This window comes from Halyomorpha halys, unplaced genomic scaffold (genome assembly GCF_000696795.3).
Source record: "Halyomorpha halys isolate HHAL.00 unplaced genomic scaffold, Hhal_1.1 Scaffold3735.1, whole genome shotgun sequence".
Classification (NCBI taxonomy): Eukaryota; Metazoa; Arthropoda; class Insecta; order Hemiptera; family Pentatomidae; genus Halyomorpha; species Halyomorpha halys.
The window spans coordinates 35,954-55,057 of NW_027105044.1; the positions used below are offsets into that span (position 1 = coordinate 35,954).

Sequence of the window (19,104 nt, forward strand, 5' to 3'; positions counted from 1 at the left end):
TTTTTTTCCCAATATACTTTATAAGAACTTTATTTTAAATTTTATGAAAGACAATTAGTGAGTCATTATTTTAAATGGTTAAAACTTTTAACAATATTATATCTATATAACTGGTTACTTAATACAACAAATATTTTAAACTCGATCTTTAGAAAGTACAACTAGGATTTAAATTATTCTACTAGTTATATGTATTAAATAGTATTTAATTAAATATATTAAATAGATTTATTGAAATATTTTTAAGAGCGTTTTAAAAACCTTAAATTATTATTTAAAATAAGTCAATAGATTCAATAAATATTTTTAAATTAAAAGAGTTAAGTATTGAAATAATATACGAGATAAATTAAGTTAATTTTAAGATTAAGGTTTCATAAGCAAAATTAATTGCCAATATTTACTTGATGATTATAAAATGTTGATAGAAACTAGTTAAATTTAATTAAATTAGATCAATGATTATATAAAACTAATTTTAAATAACAATTAGGTATAATAATTAAATATAGTTACTGTAAGATAGTAGGCCCAGGTTCAAGCCTGTCTGAAGCCAAAAAAGTTATTTTAATAAATCTCTTTATAATTATTTATATAAGTACTGATATAGCTCATAAACTAGGAATAGGATTTAAGAATTAGATCAATATTAAGTTAGTAATAGTGGGGACCATCTTTTGGTGTGTGTTGGTCTGGAGGATGTTGAGCGAGATGCGGACTAACAAAGAGGAAGAGCCAAATTGTATTGGGCTGCGAAAGGGAAAATGGCAAAATAGCTGACTTCCTGTGGCATAGGAAAAAAAAAAAAAAAAAAAAAGTTAGTAGTAGTACCTAGTATTTTAATCCATAACACAGCAGGTGGGTCAGTCGGAACTATAGCTGTATTTATTTTTCTTACATTTCACAGATCTAATAATTTATAATATAATAATTTATTGATCAAATAATTTATTTCTTTTATATTTCATAATTCAGTTTCATGCATATAAATAAATAAGTGTAATAACAAATGAAATTTTTTTTTTCGTACCCTCCTGTAAAGATTTTAATGGGTATTTGGTACGTACATATAGGAGGTATGCTATATGTATAGCTGGGTGTGAAGGATACCTTGGATTGCATTTTGGCATTATAAGGTTAGGTGAGGGGCCCAATGAAGGTTGTAAACTTGGTTGGCTTACACTAGTGGATTATTAGAACGGGGTACAAATGAAAATATATTCAGCATATAATATGATATAAAAATTAGACAAATAATGTTACCGGGTCTGACAAACACACCGGGGTTAAAAATGGCATTTGATTTAATAAAATTTTGTTATAGTTACACATAGGTCATTACCTCAAGAGTCAATTACATGATGGTGAATATAGTGTTATATTTTATATTATCATTACTATAATTTTATAGTAACAATTAATATTTGTTTATAATGTTCATTAATTATTATAATTGATTTTTATTTACTGGAAATGTTTCATAAGAGAGCAAGTAAGGGAGTATTGATTTTATAAACTAGTTCATTTTTATAATAAAAAAAAAAAATTAAATTCATTACATATTTGATTCTTCTTAACTTTTTAGATTTATTTTAATTTAGTAGAAATATTAATAATTAGTTAAAAATTCACAACTATATTTAAAACAATATATGACAGTTTTAAGCTAGATACATTGCTAACTTTAATATTTTATAAAATCATGGTGTTTGTTAGAGCTTTTTTCTTGTGAATGATAATGCACTGTGTGTAAATCACTAAAGTGTGTAGTCCTAGTTATAATTATAATTTTCACATACACTTTACATGTTTATAAATGATTGTATAATTTAATAATAAGTAGGTATTTTAGATTGTCTAGATGTTAGAGATATAGTTCATTCTTTTCTATGGTGTTATAAGTTTGAAAAGTTATCACGAACATTCAAACGTAGATTTCTTAGTTCATAGAAAGTATTTAAGTTTGAATTAAAATAAGTTTAGAATTTTAGATTTATTATTATTCATTGTTACAACTTTATTAGCATTGAAACTGCCACTTATTAATAAGGTCACTGAAAATTCAATTAGGGGAACGAACAATGGAAGTGGGTAGAAGAAATGTGGATCCCTATTTGAAAGGAACTTGGTTCTATTCTCTGATGTAATAGTGAATATTATGAGTTTACTTGTCATTTTCAAAAAAATGATTTTGACAGACCAGTTGTGTACTTTTTGGACAGTTGTGGGACTTTTCTATTTAAAAAAAAATTAACAATCAAAAATAAATTATCGCAATGATAATTTAAATTAATACTTACTTAAAGTCACACTTTTTTCTATTTAGTGTAGAGTCAAGATACCAATTTAACAGTAATTTTTTAACTGTCCAAACTTATCTATCAATCGTTATGTAACGATAAGTTTAGCCAAACTGTATGAGAAACCATCTATCACGCATTCTTTAAGTAAGATTTGTGATTAATTAGATAAAAATCATACCAAAAAATACTGTTGAGCATAAATTACCCAAAATATGCACCAAATGTTGCTATTATATTTTAGATTTATTAAAATTTAAAATGACTAATTATTTTATGAAGCATGTAATATTACTAATAGAGATGGACAGTAATTAGTATAAGTTGAAATAGAAGTAAATGTTCTCTCTTTAAAAAGAAATATTGTCAATATTTAGTAACTAAATAACTTGTACTATAATTTATAACTTTAGTTAAGTGAGCCATTTAAATTTTAACAGGGTAGTTTACAAAATTATTTAAATTAACTACCATTGATATTGGCTTATTTTGCACTGTTTTAAAATTACAAATAAATTAGCATTAGTTGAAATAGAAATAAATTATCTCTCTTCAAGGATAAATGCTGTAAATATTCAAGCAACTAATACTTAAGTAATACCTAAATTTAGTCTAGTGTGTCATTTAGATCTTTAGTCCAATCATACATTGACTAGGAATACTATAAAATTATGACATCCTGGTAATGTAAATGCATTTTTTTATTGAGTGGTGAATTTTTAATATTCATATTAAAGAAATTGAAAACTATTTCAAGCAATGATTATGAATTAATAATTACTCCAATGTTAGGAGGGACTTAAAATAAATAAAGCACAAGCTGTTGTGGGGACAGACATGCTTGAGCTTCATGATTAAGGAGGGTGTGATTCCATATGGTTCTGTACATAGTTCACTAAAATATTACTTAGTTAGGCATTTTGTATGAACATTTATATTTATATATAATAATAGTTTGGAAATGCACCTTAAAAATTAGAATAGTGCTCACTAATCGGTTGTGGAAAAATACAAAAAAAATGGTGTAATCTATTTACTTAAGTATAATTATGATTAACAAATCTTGAGTATGATTCAAAATAACTAGTAATTATTTTTTCTTATTAAAAATTATGGCTAATTAATTGTTTAAATGTATTATTTGGTGTTAGTATTTGATTATAGGTTTGATTTAAAGTCATGTACAAATTTATGCTATTTTGTTTTTATTATATTGACATTATACATATGTTTTTCTGCTTAGAAATTCAAAGATTGTTTCTCTCAGCTATTTGCTTTTGTGTATATAATTGATATGAATGTTATAATATTACTAAGATCATAAATATTTACTTTTTAATCTTTATTATTATTATTTAATCTTTTAATAGGTAAGGAGGTATTGCATAATTTATTTACGATATAGAAATAAAATTGCATAAAGGGAATTTCCTTAAATATTCAACTTAATCTTTACTAATTTTTTATGCTTAAGTTAGATTGTAGTATGAGAAATATGTAGTATTAAGTTTATTTAAAATATAAATTAAATATATTTATTGAGTGACAGCATTGGTCAGAGGTAAAAAATTAATTATATTTTACATTATAACATATTTATATAACCAACAAATAATATAAAATTTCACTTAGAATTAGGCTGAAGTCTAATTGTATTAGTTATATATTATCTGATTGTATCACACAATATGCAATTTTTATGAAAATATTGATGAAATACAATGCAATTTATTCAAAATAAAAGTGTATAGTTTTTTATAATGGCAATACTACTTTTATATCACTTCCACCCTCAATAACAACCAATAACCCTCTATTCAACAAAATATACACTCCATTAAAATTTCAATCATCTTTATATATATATATATAAAATAAACATCTCTACACTTTGGCAATAATTTTTTTTTTTATATCTTTATTGAAATTTACAACTGTACATAGTAATACATTCAGTAAATTTGATGTAAGTTAATGATGCAATGATACAAGTATTTACAAGAAGAATTCGAAGGTTTAATGCGTATGTCCAAATTAGCCTCATAACTATCATGTAGATCAGTCTTTTGTAATGAATTGGAAGTTTAGGAATCCTTCCCACTGTTCTTTATGGATGTGAGACGTGGCCTCTTACACTAAGGGATGAACAACGCCTTAAGGTTTTCGAAAATAAAGTATTTCGCAAAATATTCGGACCGAAAAAGGATGAATTAATGGGAGAATTTAGAAGATTACACAATGCTGAATTAAGGGACCTACACCCGGTAAATACAATTCAAGTTATAGCATTAGGGCGTTTAAGATGGGCATGTAAGGTTGTAGGCCTTAGTAACAAACGGATCCCTAAAATTAATTAATTATATTATTATATTATATTAATTAAGTTAATAAACACTGAACCAATGGGTAAACGTCTGAGAGGTAGACCAAAATGTAGATAGGAGGATTATGTTAAAACTGATTTAGTGGAATTGGGTTGGGAGGGGCATCATTGGAAGGATGTATGCAGAGAGCATTTGGTGGTGTCGGCATCGAACCTTCGGGTTCGTTAGGCCTTTATTATTTATTTATTTATTATTTACATATTAAATATAACATATCAGTCAATTAAATATAAACATTTTTTGTGACCTCTTGTGACGACAGAAGGGAGGTCGTGTAGTGTGGACTGATGGAATTATGATTTTCATAAAGCAGACAGTTCACAGTGATGGAATACTTTCATGGCCACTCACTTAAACTCATGTAACCAAAAATTTTAGAGGTATTGTTTCGTATATCTATTTTAATTATATCCTCACCCATTATTTTGATTATATCCCCACCTGACTCCTAGTGCCACATCTGTCCAGGTTGGCAACTGGAGGATCAAAGCAGACTAATGCACCCTACCATAATACACAGTGGTCGCTACAGCTGTTCCTTACTCCTTTCTCTGCTACTGGACTAGCCCTTCTGGGGAAGTCGTTTCAGGGAAAAAAAAACAAGGAATGACATTCCCTGGCTACTGAGATAGTACAGGAACCTGCTTTTCTTAACCCAGAATATTGGGATGTTCTAATAGCTCAGTGTAAAGGTTCAGGTAATACCAGTTGGTGACTGGATGGGACCCTGCTACACGTACTGGAGTTGCTCCCCCCGGGGCTACTAGACCTCACTTCTTGGGGTAGGCTTTTTCAGTCAGGTTGAGGGGTGTGATGGTTATACATCTACTCTAACACCATTCATTAAACAATACCAACAAAATAAAAAAATTCAATGCAATGTACTGTTATCAAAGTAGGCAAGGAACAGTCGCCCCAGATTGAACAACATGAATTAAAAAAAAAAAAATGAATGACCCCTTTCTAGCCATTTCTGACATATGGTGGAGAGTTAGGTGGTTATCTAAAGGTAAATAACCTATTCTAACCATGGCGACAGGTCAGGTTTTCATTACTTGGGACCATCAAAGAAATAAAAATCGACCCATCAGGCAGGATTCGAACCGGTGCTGCTGCAGTCCTGAGACAATTGCTTAACGCTTTCAGCTAGAAAAGGCCCAATCTGAATGTGAAGACTATTCTAACTATGAAGATGGAAGTGAGCTGGCTGCTAAACCGAGAAGAGACAGGGTGGTGTGGCCACACCAACTTATAGCTTTCCAAGTCAAAGTGAGAGCCTTAGTGAAGGGCTCATCCTTCTTTGGTCGGATTTGTTGACTGAATCTGACTGTGGGAGGCTACCACATCATATTAGTCAAGTCAAAGCTGGCCCAAGCAGCTAGAGGGGATGGAAAGATGCTACCTACCCTGTTTCACTGATGGTTCAACTGGTCTAATGAGTGCAGGAGTCCATATAGAAGATTCAGGCTTTCCATTAAGCAGGTACACATCTGTTTTTCTGGCAGACGTATTTGTCATTTTGTCAGAAGCTGAATGCCTGGAAGTTATTAATGGTGAAAATGCTGATATCATCATCTTTTTAGCTAGTCAGTCTGCCTTTCAACCCCTCGAATCACCTAAAGTCACCTCTACTTTGGTGAGATAGAGAGTGTGTAAATTGTAGAAAGTTTTATCATGGATTGGGAAAAAAATTAACATAATGATTAAGAAATAAAAATTATATATTCACTCATGGTATAAAAATGTACAAATTATAAAACATAATATACATAATTTTTTAAATACACTTTTTCGCATAAATAAACATAAAGTAATAAGATTCATACAATATACTCATAATATATATACTAACAAACCTCGTCTAAATCTTTGTAGATTAGTAATGATTATTAATATATTTTTATTTTGGAATGCATATATTTTTTGTAAAATGTCTTTTAAATCATATAGCATAGAGTTAAAATAAATATGTATTTTTATCAAAGAATTCCATACTGAACTACATTTTGGAACAATAAGAAAAAAAAGTAAATATTCTTAATTAGATATCACATTGCTGTACTAATGTGGTATGTGATTGTGATGTCACTGCTAACTGATTCTTAATTTAATAATATACTAAATATACTTGTTTATTTAAATTCTTTTCTATCTATATTAACTAAATGTCTAAGATACAAGGTGCGAAGATTTATAACCAAATGGAAATAGCAACTAAATCTATATAATAACATTTATTAATCAACTTTAATATAAAAATTTACAATATCAACAAATATCACAACCTTAATTCCAAAACCTCCTAACTATATTTTTATTTAAATTAAAGCTTTGAGTGAATCTTGAAGTTGGATGCATTTAATATCTATTGATTTTTAAAATTACTAACAGGTAATAAATATATGAAACTTCAAGATTCACTCAGATCTTTTATTTATATAAAAATATAGTCAAGAGATTTCATAATGAAGGTTCCAACATATATTATAAAATATGTACAATTTAAAACTAAAAATAGAGAGTACTAGTTTGCTATAGACCCACACAGATGACTAGGTCACAAAACATTGTTTTTAAAATATTTTAACCTAAGTTAATTGTTCTGAAATGTTAGTTTTCTAAATATTGCAATAATATTTATAATTCAATATCGATAATTTAGAGAATTTTTTATTGAGTTAACATTAAGGTTGATAATAAAGAAATACTAAAAAATTCCTGTAATTGTATGGAATAATCATTGATGAAATATTGTTAGACAAGAGTAGATTATTGAAATGCCATTTGGCGAACATATTACATTGGATGGTAGATAGAAAGAAAGGAAACAGGAGTGTATTGAGGTATTGTCTTTAGGTTCTAAGATGAGAACAGAAGCAATCATATATTTTATTTGTTGTTGGTCCAAAGAATTTATGAGGTGATAAATTAATACACCTTAATACTAATAGAGCAGTTCTATTTGAAATATTAAAACACTTCCCATATACATTATAAGCAGAAACGTAGTCAATTATAACCAGTAATAAGCAGTTTTTAAAACGACACCCACTTTTATTTACATTTATGTTATTTTTTCTTGACACTTGTAATCAATATTTTATGCAGCACCTTGCAAGGTTATTAGTTATGCTAATAAAATTTAAAAAAAATAATAATAATAAAATAAGTAGATGAAAGCTCGTAGTAGAATAACATTGCTGGTCCTGTGATTTAAATACTTTTTTCGTTGTAATCTTCATCACTTTCAAGACTTTGAATATAAGTAATAAAATATCAATTTTTCTCCTAACTTAATTTTTTTTTAAGTTGATCTGGTAATATAAAGATAATGGCACAAAAGAATTTGGAACAAAATAAAATTTACATAATCTACAATTTTACTGTGAATTAACTAAATACTATCTTCTATTGTGATCTTAAGAGATTTATTTTTGAAACCAACTCGATATACTTCAGTATCGAGTGCAATTCTGTTTGGTGAATCATTAATTTCATCAAATTCAAACTGGTTTTCACGACTTACTGCACATCACCATATCAGCCTCACAACTCCAACCAACACTCACTAGATGTTTCCAGCATTCATTGTCCCAATTACATAACCAATTATCGGTCAGGTACACAGATTTAAGTACATTTTTGCTGACAGATATTGTTTTAAAGGTATAAAGATACCCTTAAAGGAATGAACAAACCATTTAATTATCTTAATGAGAAACCTTTCACAGCCTAAGTACCAGGATAAGGGCTGTAGCAATAACAAACAATGATACTGATAAATTGCTTGCCGAATTGCAGTGTTCTTCAGGCTCCTTACTTATCTTAGTTACCACCATTGGATCGACTGTAAAAAATTATTACAATTGAAATAGAAAAAAAAACACTTTTGAAAAAAAAAAAAGAGTATTTATTTATAAATGTTACATGTTTAATCAATAATGAACACACCACATTGCAGATGGTTTGTATATTTGTACTTTACATTTTGAATATTATTGTCAAAATATCTCGATCATTCATAATTTGGTATTATAAACATCTTTTAAAAACATTTATTTGACATAATATATTATCCATTATTTTTTTTAGTTCTTACTTATTGAACAACATTTTGATTATAAATTCTTATTCAAAATATGGCCACAAACATAAATATCATCCGTTTAAATGTCCTCTAAGCACTTTTACAATAATCTAACTCTTTCACATGACTGACTGCTCTCCTTTCAGCTCAAGATAAATTAATAAAACATAATTTATCCTAACTGTGATTAATCAGTAACTCAGTTCACAGCCTATACCTATCACAATATCACAATGTGAAATATCACTTTTATGGCAGGACTTGTGACTTATGTAGCTTTTCCTTCATGAATCGCTGGAGCAGAACACCATTCCTAAAATCAAGTAGCACTGTTCTTTGCCACTCCTGGTTGATGGTTTCTCTTTTTTGGTCCAATAGTAAAAAAAGAAATAAATGAATTCAAATATTTACAATTAATAAACATCTTTATTAGATTAAATAAATATTTTACATTTCATTGAATTGAATAACTATTCATATTGTGCACCCTTTTACCATCATAGTGCTTTCATAAGATTAGAATATTTGTGTGATCAGTAAGTATATCATGCTATGATTAGTATTTACAGATTTGGTTTACCATGAAGTTCAGTTCTCATAAAGTTGTTTTTACACATAATTATGTCACAAGACATGCATTAGAAGTAACTATACAATTTTTAATCCCATAATAAATTCTCAATTATTATTAATTAGTAAAGTACAATTAAAGAGGCAATGTGGTAATGTAATTTTAAAAATATTAATTAAACATGTAAAACATTTCAAATATAAGAAGTATAGAGATTTTTGAGAACAAAAAAAACAATATTATAATACTAGAATTGATAGATTTATAAAATAGATTACACAATAATAGAAGCATAGAAGTAGCTTGAAAGATCATAGATGGAATAATGGAGTGAAAAAAATTATCTTTTGAAAATTGAAATTCGATCAACTATATATTTAAAACAGAACTTCAAATTATTGTCATTAATCATTAATAATAATGCTATAATGAAATCTTATAAAAGATAGTCTTAGTTATAAATTGAACTATCCACCGATGATTATTGAAACTAAACTCAGAAAGGTTAAGGTTTATTTTATTTATATTTTATAATAATTTAATAAATTTATTCTTTTGAATAATAACAGGGAATCAGGCTTCAAAAGCAAAAATGGACATCCACCACTTACAAAAGCTAGAGACAGTAACTAAATTTTGCTTATTTTTGCCAAGATCAATATCAATGAATCAAAAATTATATTATGATGAATATAGAGAGTGAATATTAGTCTAAATTAAAATATACTGTTGAACCTCAATGTATTGAAATTTTATATATCAATTTTTTTTTTTCACGAGCCATAAAGTTTTGATTATGAAAAATTGTTTATATATTGAATAAAATGAAAAATTGAATCAGCCTATTTGAAGGTTCATTATGATGTCCAAAAAATTTAAATCAATTAATAAGACTTGAAAATTCATTAACAAAATTTATTATTATAACACATACATCCTCAATGATAAGAAAGTATCAAGTATGATGTAAAGATATTTTATTTGTTTAGCAAGTGATTTTGGCTTATTTAAACTTCATTTGCGGTAATTTATAGGTGAAATTATTTTAAGACCTTGCTCGATAAATGAGGACTTTAAATTTTTATTAAAAAATATCCCATTACTGGTATTTCAGTATTTCACAATAATTATTAAGGAAAGAGTATTACCTAGTAACTGTTCCATTTAAACTGGCTTCAAAAAAGAAAGTCCATCTTAAAATCTTGATTATTTTTCTTTAACAGTATTATTCAAACCTTAATAACTTTACTGTTTTTAGTAGATACTACATGTATATGTATGGCAATGATTCAAATTTTGAAATTTGGAGTTCTGAACAAAAGATAAAAATTGCCATATTTTATTTCTCCAAATTTCTGAGAGTCAATTTGTAACATAGAGGTTTAGCTAAAGATCCTAATATTAGTTTTGGCATTGATGCACAAATGGAAATACCCGAATAGTTTTTTAAAAATCTATGTCTAAATTACTTTTTATTTTAGGTAATTATTAGCCCAATATAAATTTTAAAGGTATAATAGGCAGGCTTATTTTAAAATAAAATACCACGAGTTTTAAAATTCTAAATAAAAAGAATCATTAGTATTTTCATATTCATTATTCTCCATTATTCCTTTTTTTAATTCTAAACATTATTAGAATGAGTTGGTGGAACACACACATGGTTTCAACGTATTACATCTTTCAACATTTTTAATGTTCTTAAGTAAAAATAACATATTCCAAAATTAACAATTAAACTTTATGTTTATAATTTTAATTGTATAATTTCACTTTTCAAATATAATTTGACTCATTCTGATAATGTATCTAATAAAATAAACACAAAAGCAAACATAACACTTTCAAGTCATAACAATAATTTTTTCTATAACAAAATACAGTGCGATTTTATACTACTCAAATCAAAACATCTAAATACATAAATAAATGTGCTTCTTTAAACAAAAGAAAAAAAAACAAGCAACAGACCTTATATTATGTTTTTAATAAAACTGCCAAGTAATTCATAACAATTCATTCATAAATCTAAGAAATTACAATATTAAAAAGAACAAAGAAAACAGACAGAAACAAACGACAAACAGCGTTGACAGAAACTAATTTATGGGTTAGTGCAATTAGTCGTGCAGTGCAATCATATTAAGCAAATTCTCATGCAAATATATATTCTTTTACCAATGGCTAGAAGGAGCGATTTCCAGGGGTTTGTGGAGCCACTTTATTATCTAATCTTTAAGCCTACGCAACCGTGACAGCAGTTAATTGTAATAATCAGTCAACAAAGATCTAATAAATAATTAACTTTGGTTTACTAAAAGATACTATAAAAATAACCAAAACCAGTATTAATTATTTTATTTTTTAAGGCAAATTTTACTAAAACCAAAGTTGGTATTTATATCTTTTATTTTATTTAATAATAGTTAAGATCAAGAAATATAATCTTTAGTAACAAAAAATTTTTTTTTTCTTTACTTTCAAATGAATGTATAAATAATTATTTAAATAAGTTACCCTGAGGATTCAATAGAAGAAGAGATAAAGTTTATTATGTTTTAATGTTATTAAATATTAATATTATTCACATGTTTTTCTAAATTATTTATCAAGAATTTTATTTAATAATAGCCAAAAGAATAAAAAAAGAGGTTTATTTTTGTTTGGTTTTTTTAAAAATTCTATATAGAATTTCTATTGGAATAAAATGGTTAATAAACTTCAGTAATATGAATGTAGAAATCTAAACACTTAATTTCTTCAGCTATAAAAAAAACCCTATTAAAATCACTTAATTTATCTATGCTGTATTTATTGATATATCAATTGGTTCTATGAATGTAATTTTATCCCTCAGGATATATTATGTTTTTTTTCTATTATTCTGATCTTTATCACCAATGTACTGAACCTAGAATCAATATTAAAACGTAATTGAAAAGTTAACATATTTGACTTCATTTCTTATTAGTTGTATAAAATGAACATTCACATTACTAAAGTTTTATTAACCTTAGAGGAATTATCTTAACTATTCCATTTTTTAAAGATAACTTGACACCAACTGTTCCCATCCACCATTTATTATACATTAATCACCATTTTTAATTGTAAAAATATATACATAGGAACTTTCTTTCTATAATGATTAATTATTTACAATTTACATGCTTTTAGCGCAGGATCTAAGGACAGATTAAATACTCCAAGGTATTAAAGTTTCATTAAAAAATATTTAATAAAAGAAAAAAATTAGTTAACATATTATTAATGTAACGAGATCTTTGAAATGGAGGATTAATGGTTGTTTATCAGATGCTGTCCTTCGAAAGCATGGACTCACCGCCATCTAGTATTATATCAGTTACATCACCATCCCTTGCCCCTGGGATCCGCCCCTTGTCGCCATCTTGATAGTTCTCATCCTGTTTCTCACCGGTTATTCCTCCTTTCGTCTCTGACCGACAGCCGAACCACCAGTATCCTGCATTTCTGGGGAATGGTGGATCTGCCTCATCAACCTGTTAAAAAGGACAAATCTTTCTTAGAAAAAACAAAACAAAAAACAATGATGTATCTATAATAAATTTGTATATTAGAAACTAATAATTATTTTTTTAATTTGAATTCTAACAATTATTAATCAAATGGCAACAAATAGTCTATTTTGATTCTATAAAATACTAAAAAACCTAATATTATAACTTGAAAAAAGCATAATGATAAAAAAGTAAATGGAATTTGAAAATATTTTCCTAAGTTTTAAAAGTAACTTATAAACATATAGAAATTAATTATGTATATAAAGATACTAAAAAATATCCTAAATATATTCCACACAATTCAAAATTAAGAAAACTGCTTACCGAGAAAGATCTGTCGTTAAACCTATAATATTGACCCTTCTTGAAGAAATAAGTCCAACCATTGGTATATGTTAGTGCTGCATCTAAATTATTTGGAATTCCTTCCCAGTTAGAAATAGGTTTAGGATATTTCATAGAAACTGGAGGTTTTTGCATTGGATCGAATTTCCAGAATTTCGAACCTTAAAAAAAATATATATATATTATTATAATTAGTTATACTTATAATAAGCTATTTTATCAACAAGAATTTAGAATCATTATAATATATCATTATCATTATAAGAATTTAGAATCATCATTAGGACAAGAATTCAAAATCATTATTTTTCAAGATTTTCATCATATCTTTAGCTTATTGAACCGATAAGTTAGAGAACTATTGTATTATGATAGGAAACAAAGTAGTCTTGAGTATAAAGTGCTTTTTACGCTATCATTGTTCAAACCCTGGACTAGAACCCAAACTTTCTTTTAATTTAATAAAAAAAACGGACTTTTCAGGTGAAGTCTTTCCTAATCACTAGAAAGACTTACTTATTTACATTGAAATAAAAATAACTTACTGAGAAATTCAGCTGCTTTGTTAGACATATTTACTTAATACTGTACTGATTTATAGATATATTTAAGATGTGAAGCTGAAATGGTTCATTTATTCAATTAAAAAATACTCTTAAGTCTCTAATATTATAATTGATGTTGAATTAATGAATTAAAAATACATATTAAAAATAACAATAACATTATTCATGAATTATACAAATTTTACCTTTGAAGAAGTAGATTTTTCCATTTCCACTCCATACCATTGCTGCGTCTAGATGATCTGGGATTCCAGTGAAACCCTCACTAATTTCTTTTGGATAGTCACCATCCATCTTTTTCCCATTGTACCTCCAATATTTCGTGCCTTTGAAAAAGTATGTTTTGCCGTTTCTGTAGGTAAAAGCTGCATCAATGTTTCCAGGAAGTCCGGTCCAGGATTTGCTAATAAGTTTAGGATAGCCGCTGGCTATAGACTCTCTGGTGAGTTTCCAGTAGTGATCGCCTGAACATTAAAAAATAATCTTATTTTAGTTTTACAAGGTTTTTATTTATATTTTATTCTTTATTTAAAATTTAATGGTCAAACTTGTTTGAACTTTGTTATTGTGGTTTAATTATAAGAAAGTTAATATACAAATTCTTCAATAAGATTGAAAAATATTTTTGAACCACTATATTTTATTCTATATATTTCACATGTAAATATTTATTTTGGATATGTGATTTGTGAGGTATATGAATTACCTTTAAATACATATGTATCACCATCTGCAGAGTTGAACAGCGTGTCAACAGTTGCATCATTGCAAAGTTCAGCATTATCCTCATCACCTGATGATTCTGGTGGTTCATGTGGTGGTTGGGCTGGCCTAGAGGGAGTATCCTTACCTCCTTTTCCGTATAAAGTCTGAAAATATTAAATTTAATATAATAAGATAACTATTATGATATTTGTTACCTTTCATATCTGTATTTATTCATTAATTTAGTTCTTTACTTTATTCGCAATCAAAACAATTTAAAAAAAAAATTATGTTTCTGTTAAATATGGAAGACAAAACAATAAACTTATCGAAATTACTGTCATAGTGGTAGAAAAAGAAGATTAATTAATGCAAAAATAAATATATTGTCTTAAAATAAATAGTTTTTAATTTTTGAAATGGATGATTGGTGGCAATGAAGTTGTTTCCAATTATTTATTACTAATTGTATTATTTTATAAAAATAAACTATACTACATGTTTATAATTTTCTGTAATCCATATGAAATCAATTAAGGAAACAATCACAGAAATTAGTAGCAGAAAGCATTTATAAACAGTTTTTTTATCTCTTGCTACATAGTTTGATTATGATAAAACCAATTGGTCATTGTTAAATCCCTATTTATCGGTACAATATTTATTTCTCATGGTAAATTTATACCTGGATAGCATCAATATCATCTTCATCAAGTTCGAAATCTGGTTGATAGCCTCGGTAAAATGGTGCCATCAGGGCTGATCGTATATCTGAGTGAGACAGTCCAAGCGAATGGCCAAACTCGTGTGCAGCTACTTGAAATAGGTTTGTTCCTACCAATGGAATAAAAAGTTTATTAGTAATTATGTTGACTCACAGAAAATATTTTTAGATTAATTATTACAGATTTATTACCAAGTAGTTAGCTAACAGTGATTGTGTTCATTCAAATTTTATTGATGATGCCTCCAAATTTAAAATTTTATGTGATACAATTCAAATATAGAAAATAATTGTTAGCATTAATGTTGAATTGGTAATGTAGTGGTGAGTTATTTTTTATTATACAAAACATTTTATTAAAACTTACCTCTGTGTGTATTGACAGTCCACTTTTCTGAATCATCAAAATGTGCATCGCCACCATAAACAGGGAAGAAGGCATGAGCCAGGGTGCCACCGGGTCCATCAAATGGATCTCCATCACCATGCTCTCCCCTCTCAAATTTGATTTCGATGTGGACTGGACCTATGTTCAGATATTAAATTAGATTAGAATAATGGTTAAGAAATTAATAAGCAGATATGTTTAATATAATGCATTGAATTAAATCAGGCTTTGAAAATAGATCTAACAAAAATCAATATCTATCTTAATTTTAATACAAAAAGTCTTGAATACAGATATTCAAGATATTGTGACATTAGAAATTTGTGGTCCAGATTTCATGATCTGAAACTTTCTGAAGAAGAAATTGTTTCTGTTAATAAGCCTCTAAAATACAAATTTATCCCTTTACAAAATCTTTTAGGTTTCCCCATTTTAAACTTTTAAAATAGCCAAAATCTTCACAATTCATGTATTTTATATTTTTTAAAAAAAATTTCCTCTTCCTTTTTAATTTTGTGTAAAAATTAAAAAATGTGTGGCTACATACCAGAACTCTTCTTTGTGAAGGTGAGGGGTGTCACATCAGACCACACACTGAAGGCCTTCTTCACTTCCAAATCAGTATCAATTTTGGGCAGGTGTCTGGGGTACTTTGAGATCCGATATGTGAGGTCCTTGACTCGCCATCTGCTACCTGCACAAAAAATAAATTAAATAAAACAGATGTTAAAGTTATATGTTGCCTATAACTAAAATTTTATTGACTTTCTTGGACGTAAATTTCCTATTGATTTATTCAATTTATTGGTTATAGTATTGTAATGCTACACATTTGTGCACTCTAGCAACAAGCATGGGAACCTGCTGATCTGCTTAATATGTGTCGGTACCAGGAGGAATATTAGCACAGGTCTTTAAATCTTAACAGCTTCAACCAGGACCATATTTTTTAATTTCATTTTTCACCACATACAAATAAATGTATAAGTAAATTTATATATAACATTGTAAATATTGAATTATTATATGTATTGTAAGTGAAAGTAAGTTATAGAGATGTCCTGGACGAGCTTGTTGAAGTCAGATACTTGTTGAACACATCTCGACGTTAATGTTTATTTTGAGTATAAAATAGACTCTATTGAGATAAGGCTAAGCACGTTTTTCCTTTCAGACCCCCTGGGCTTTATGTGGATATTTCTTTCTGATTATGAAGTATTTTAGGAATTATAAATTAGTTATTCGTCCACTTTCCTTTTCCACAATTTCGAAGACTAATTCCCCTTATCCTAAAACTAGGCCAAATGAATGGTTCCCTCTGTTTGTATTCTGTAGTGACTGATTGCCTCTGCCTGCACCATACTATCCCTTAATAAAGTTTGGACACTGATTCCTTATTAAATTAACATAATTACCAAAGGCTTCTTCATTTGAATTACGTATTAAATCAATATTAATATGTGAAGCTGAGGCTGTTAATATATTGAATTCTTGTTCTCTATTATCTTTCCTACCTAACATCTAGTACATTTAATAAATGGACATGCAGTATTGAGGCAAACAGAGATCTATATAAACTGTCCTCGAAACAGTATTATCGGTAGTTAAATGTTATTTAAAACATAGTAAATTAACAAAGATGGTTTTTGAAGTGATTGAATTTATTCTTGAAGTCTATTGCTATTCCTTATTTAATAGAAAATGCAAAGGGAGAAATAAAAGCATATTTGAAAATTCAAACATAATAAGCTAATGTTATTAGATATGATAATGATAAATTTTCAACTCACTATAACACAATGAATCGGTCATCTCACCAAATCAATTTAGTCATAATGAACACAAGGAGCAAAATACTGCCTGATGAGGGGGCAGACTCTGCTCGATACACAAGTATAATGCAGTGTTTGTAATTAAAACAAAATTCTCAGAAGACCACTCTGAATGAACTAAAAGTTTAATAAATAAATATAATGTTGAGAGAGAGAGAGAGAGAGTGAGGCAAAGGAGAGTGAGAGCGAGAAAGGGAGATGGGGAAGAGAAGAGAAGGGATGATTAAAACTTTTTAAAGTCATGACTCCATAACAGCAATAATATAAAAAATTGTTAAATAGAATATATGATATGATTTTTTTTTAAACCCTAATAACGGAATAATGGTGTCATGTGAATATGGGAGGTATATATTTAACTTGGCAGAGTGACATGCGATAAATGGGTGTGGGTGGTGAAATGGGTTAAAAGAACGGGACGTATGAAAAGAGGCTCTTAGTCACCAAAATTGATGCATGGATTTGTTATTGTCCCTAAGTGAAAGGAATTTATTAAACTTGATGGTTTGGAATAATCGACAACTCTATCGCATCAGAAAACTACTAGACACTTAAAATTTCCAATGATATTTTTAAACATTCCTCATTATAAAATATCTCATACATCTGTTAATTCGAAAACAGTTAATAAATAAGCACATATTGGATTGGATTTTTTAAAGAAAAGGATTAATATAAATATTACTAATTGACTTGTTGGCGGCTGGTTGATCTGCTGACAGATTGCTACGGCAGGACGACCGGAAGCAGGAACTGATTCAATGTCGGATGGCTTCCGCTCTTACAGTGAGGCAATTTGCCAGAGCTACCCTGACCGCCAAATTTTATTCGTGTGTGATGCCACTGCAAATGGGTTTAATTACAGCTGTAGATATCCGCTAGCTACGCTCGCTGGAGAGATAAAAACACGCCAAAGGACCCTTTTCGGTTAAGCTCGATATTTAACACGGAAGAGAGCTGTAGCTTTCAGAATTCAGCTCATTTTGGTTTAATACTTGGAAACTTGTACGATAAAATAAATTAACAAAATGATCCGAAACTTGAATAACATTAAGCCAATAGTTACATGTAACAAAGAAATAATACTACAAGAATTCTAGTCATTAACTATTACGTCATTCAGACATGGTGGAAGTTTATTCGTGTGTGATGCCACTGCAAAACGGGTTTAATTACAGCTGTAGATATCTGCTAGCTTCGCTTGCTGGAGAAATAAAAACACTCCAAAGGACCCTTTTCGGTTAAGCTCGATATTTAACACGGGAGAGAGCTGTAGCCTTCAGAATTCAGCTCATTTTCAGAAATAAACGTCAATATTTTCCTGGTATTTCATCTGTTTTGTCTACCATCCCTTGCCCCTTACTGTTTTACCTCGCCACCTACATTCAATTCTGTTTTGCCCTTGCCTCCTGTCAACGATAAGACTGAGCATTTCTCTCCTTACGTAACATCTTTTTTTTATGATTTGAGCATTTTGCTCACCTGACACCTGCGTTTCATATTTTAAATCATGATCCGAGGCAAGAAGATCTTAGATATTTTACAAAATCTTGATTCTTCAACCCCTGATGGAAGAGCTACGATTTCAAATTGCATTGAAAGTAATCGTAAATATTTTTGTTATCATCACATCCAATTATATATTATATAAAAATAGTAC

The 19,104-nt window shown here is 28.3% G+C and overlaps 1 protein-coding gene across 1 annotated transcript; it reads right to left on the minus strand.

Annotated features, from left to right (window-relative positions):
- Positions 1-7,993: 7,993 nt before the first annotated feature.
- Positions 7,994-16,306, minus strand: LOC106691851 (matrix metalloproteinase-19; the record flags this gene model as incomplete). Its single annotated transcript, XM_014437749.3, is given in 8 exon segments — positions 7,994-8,531; positions 12,686-12,863; positions 13,209-13,390; positions 13,981-14,259; positions 14,502-14,664; positions 15,186-15,334; positions 15,592-15,750; positions 16,160-16,306. Coding segments are annotated over 8 exon segments (1,379 nt in total), but the record flags the coding sequence as incomplete, so codon positions are not given.
- Positions 16,307-19,104: the final 2,798 nt, after the last annotated feature.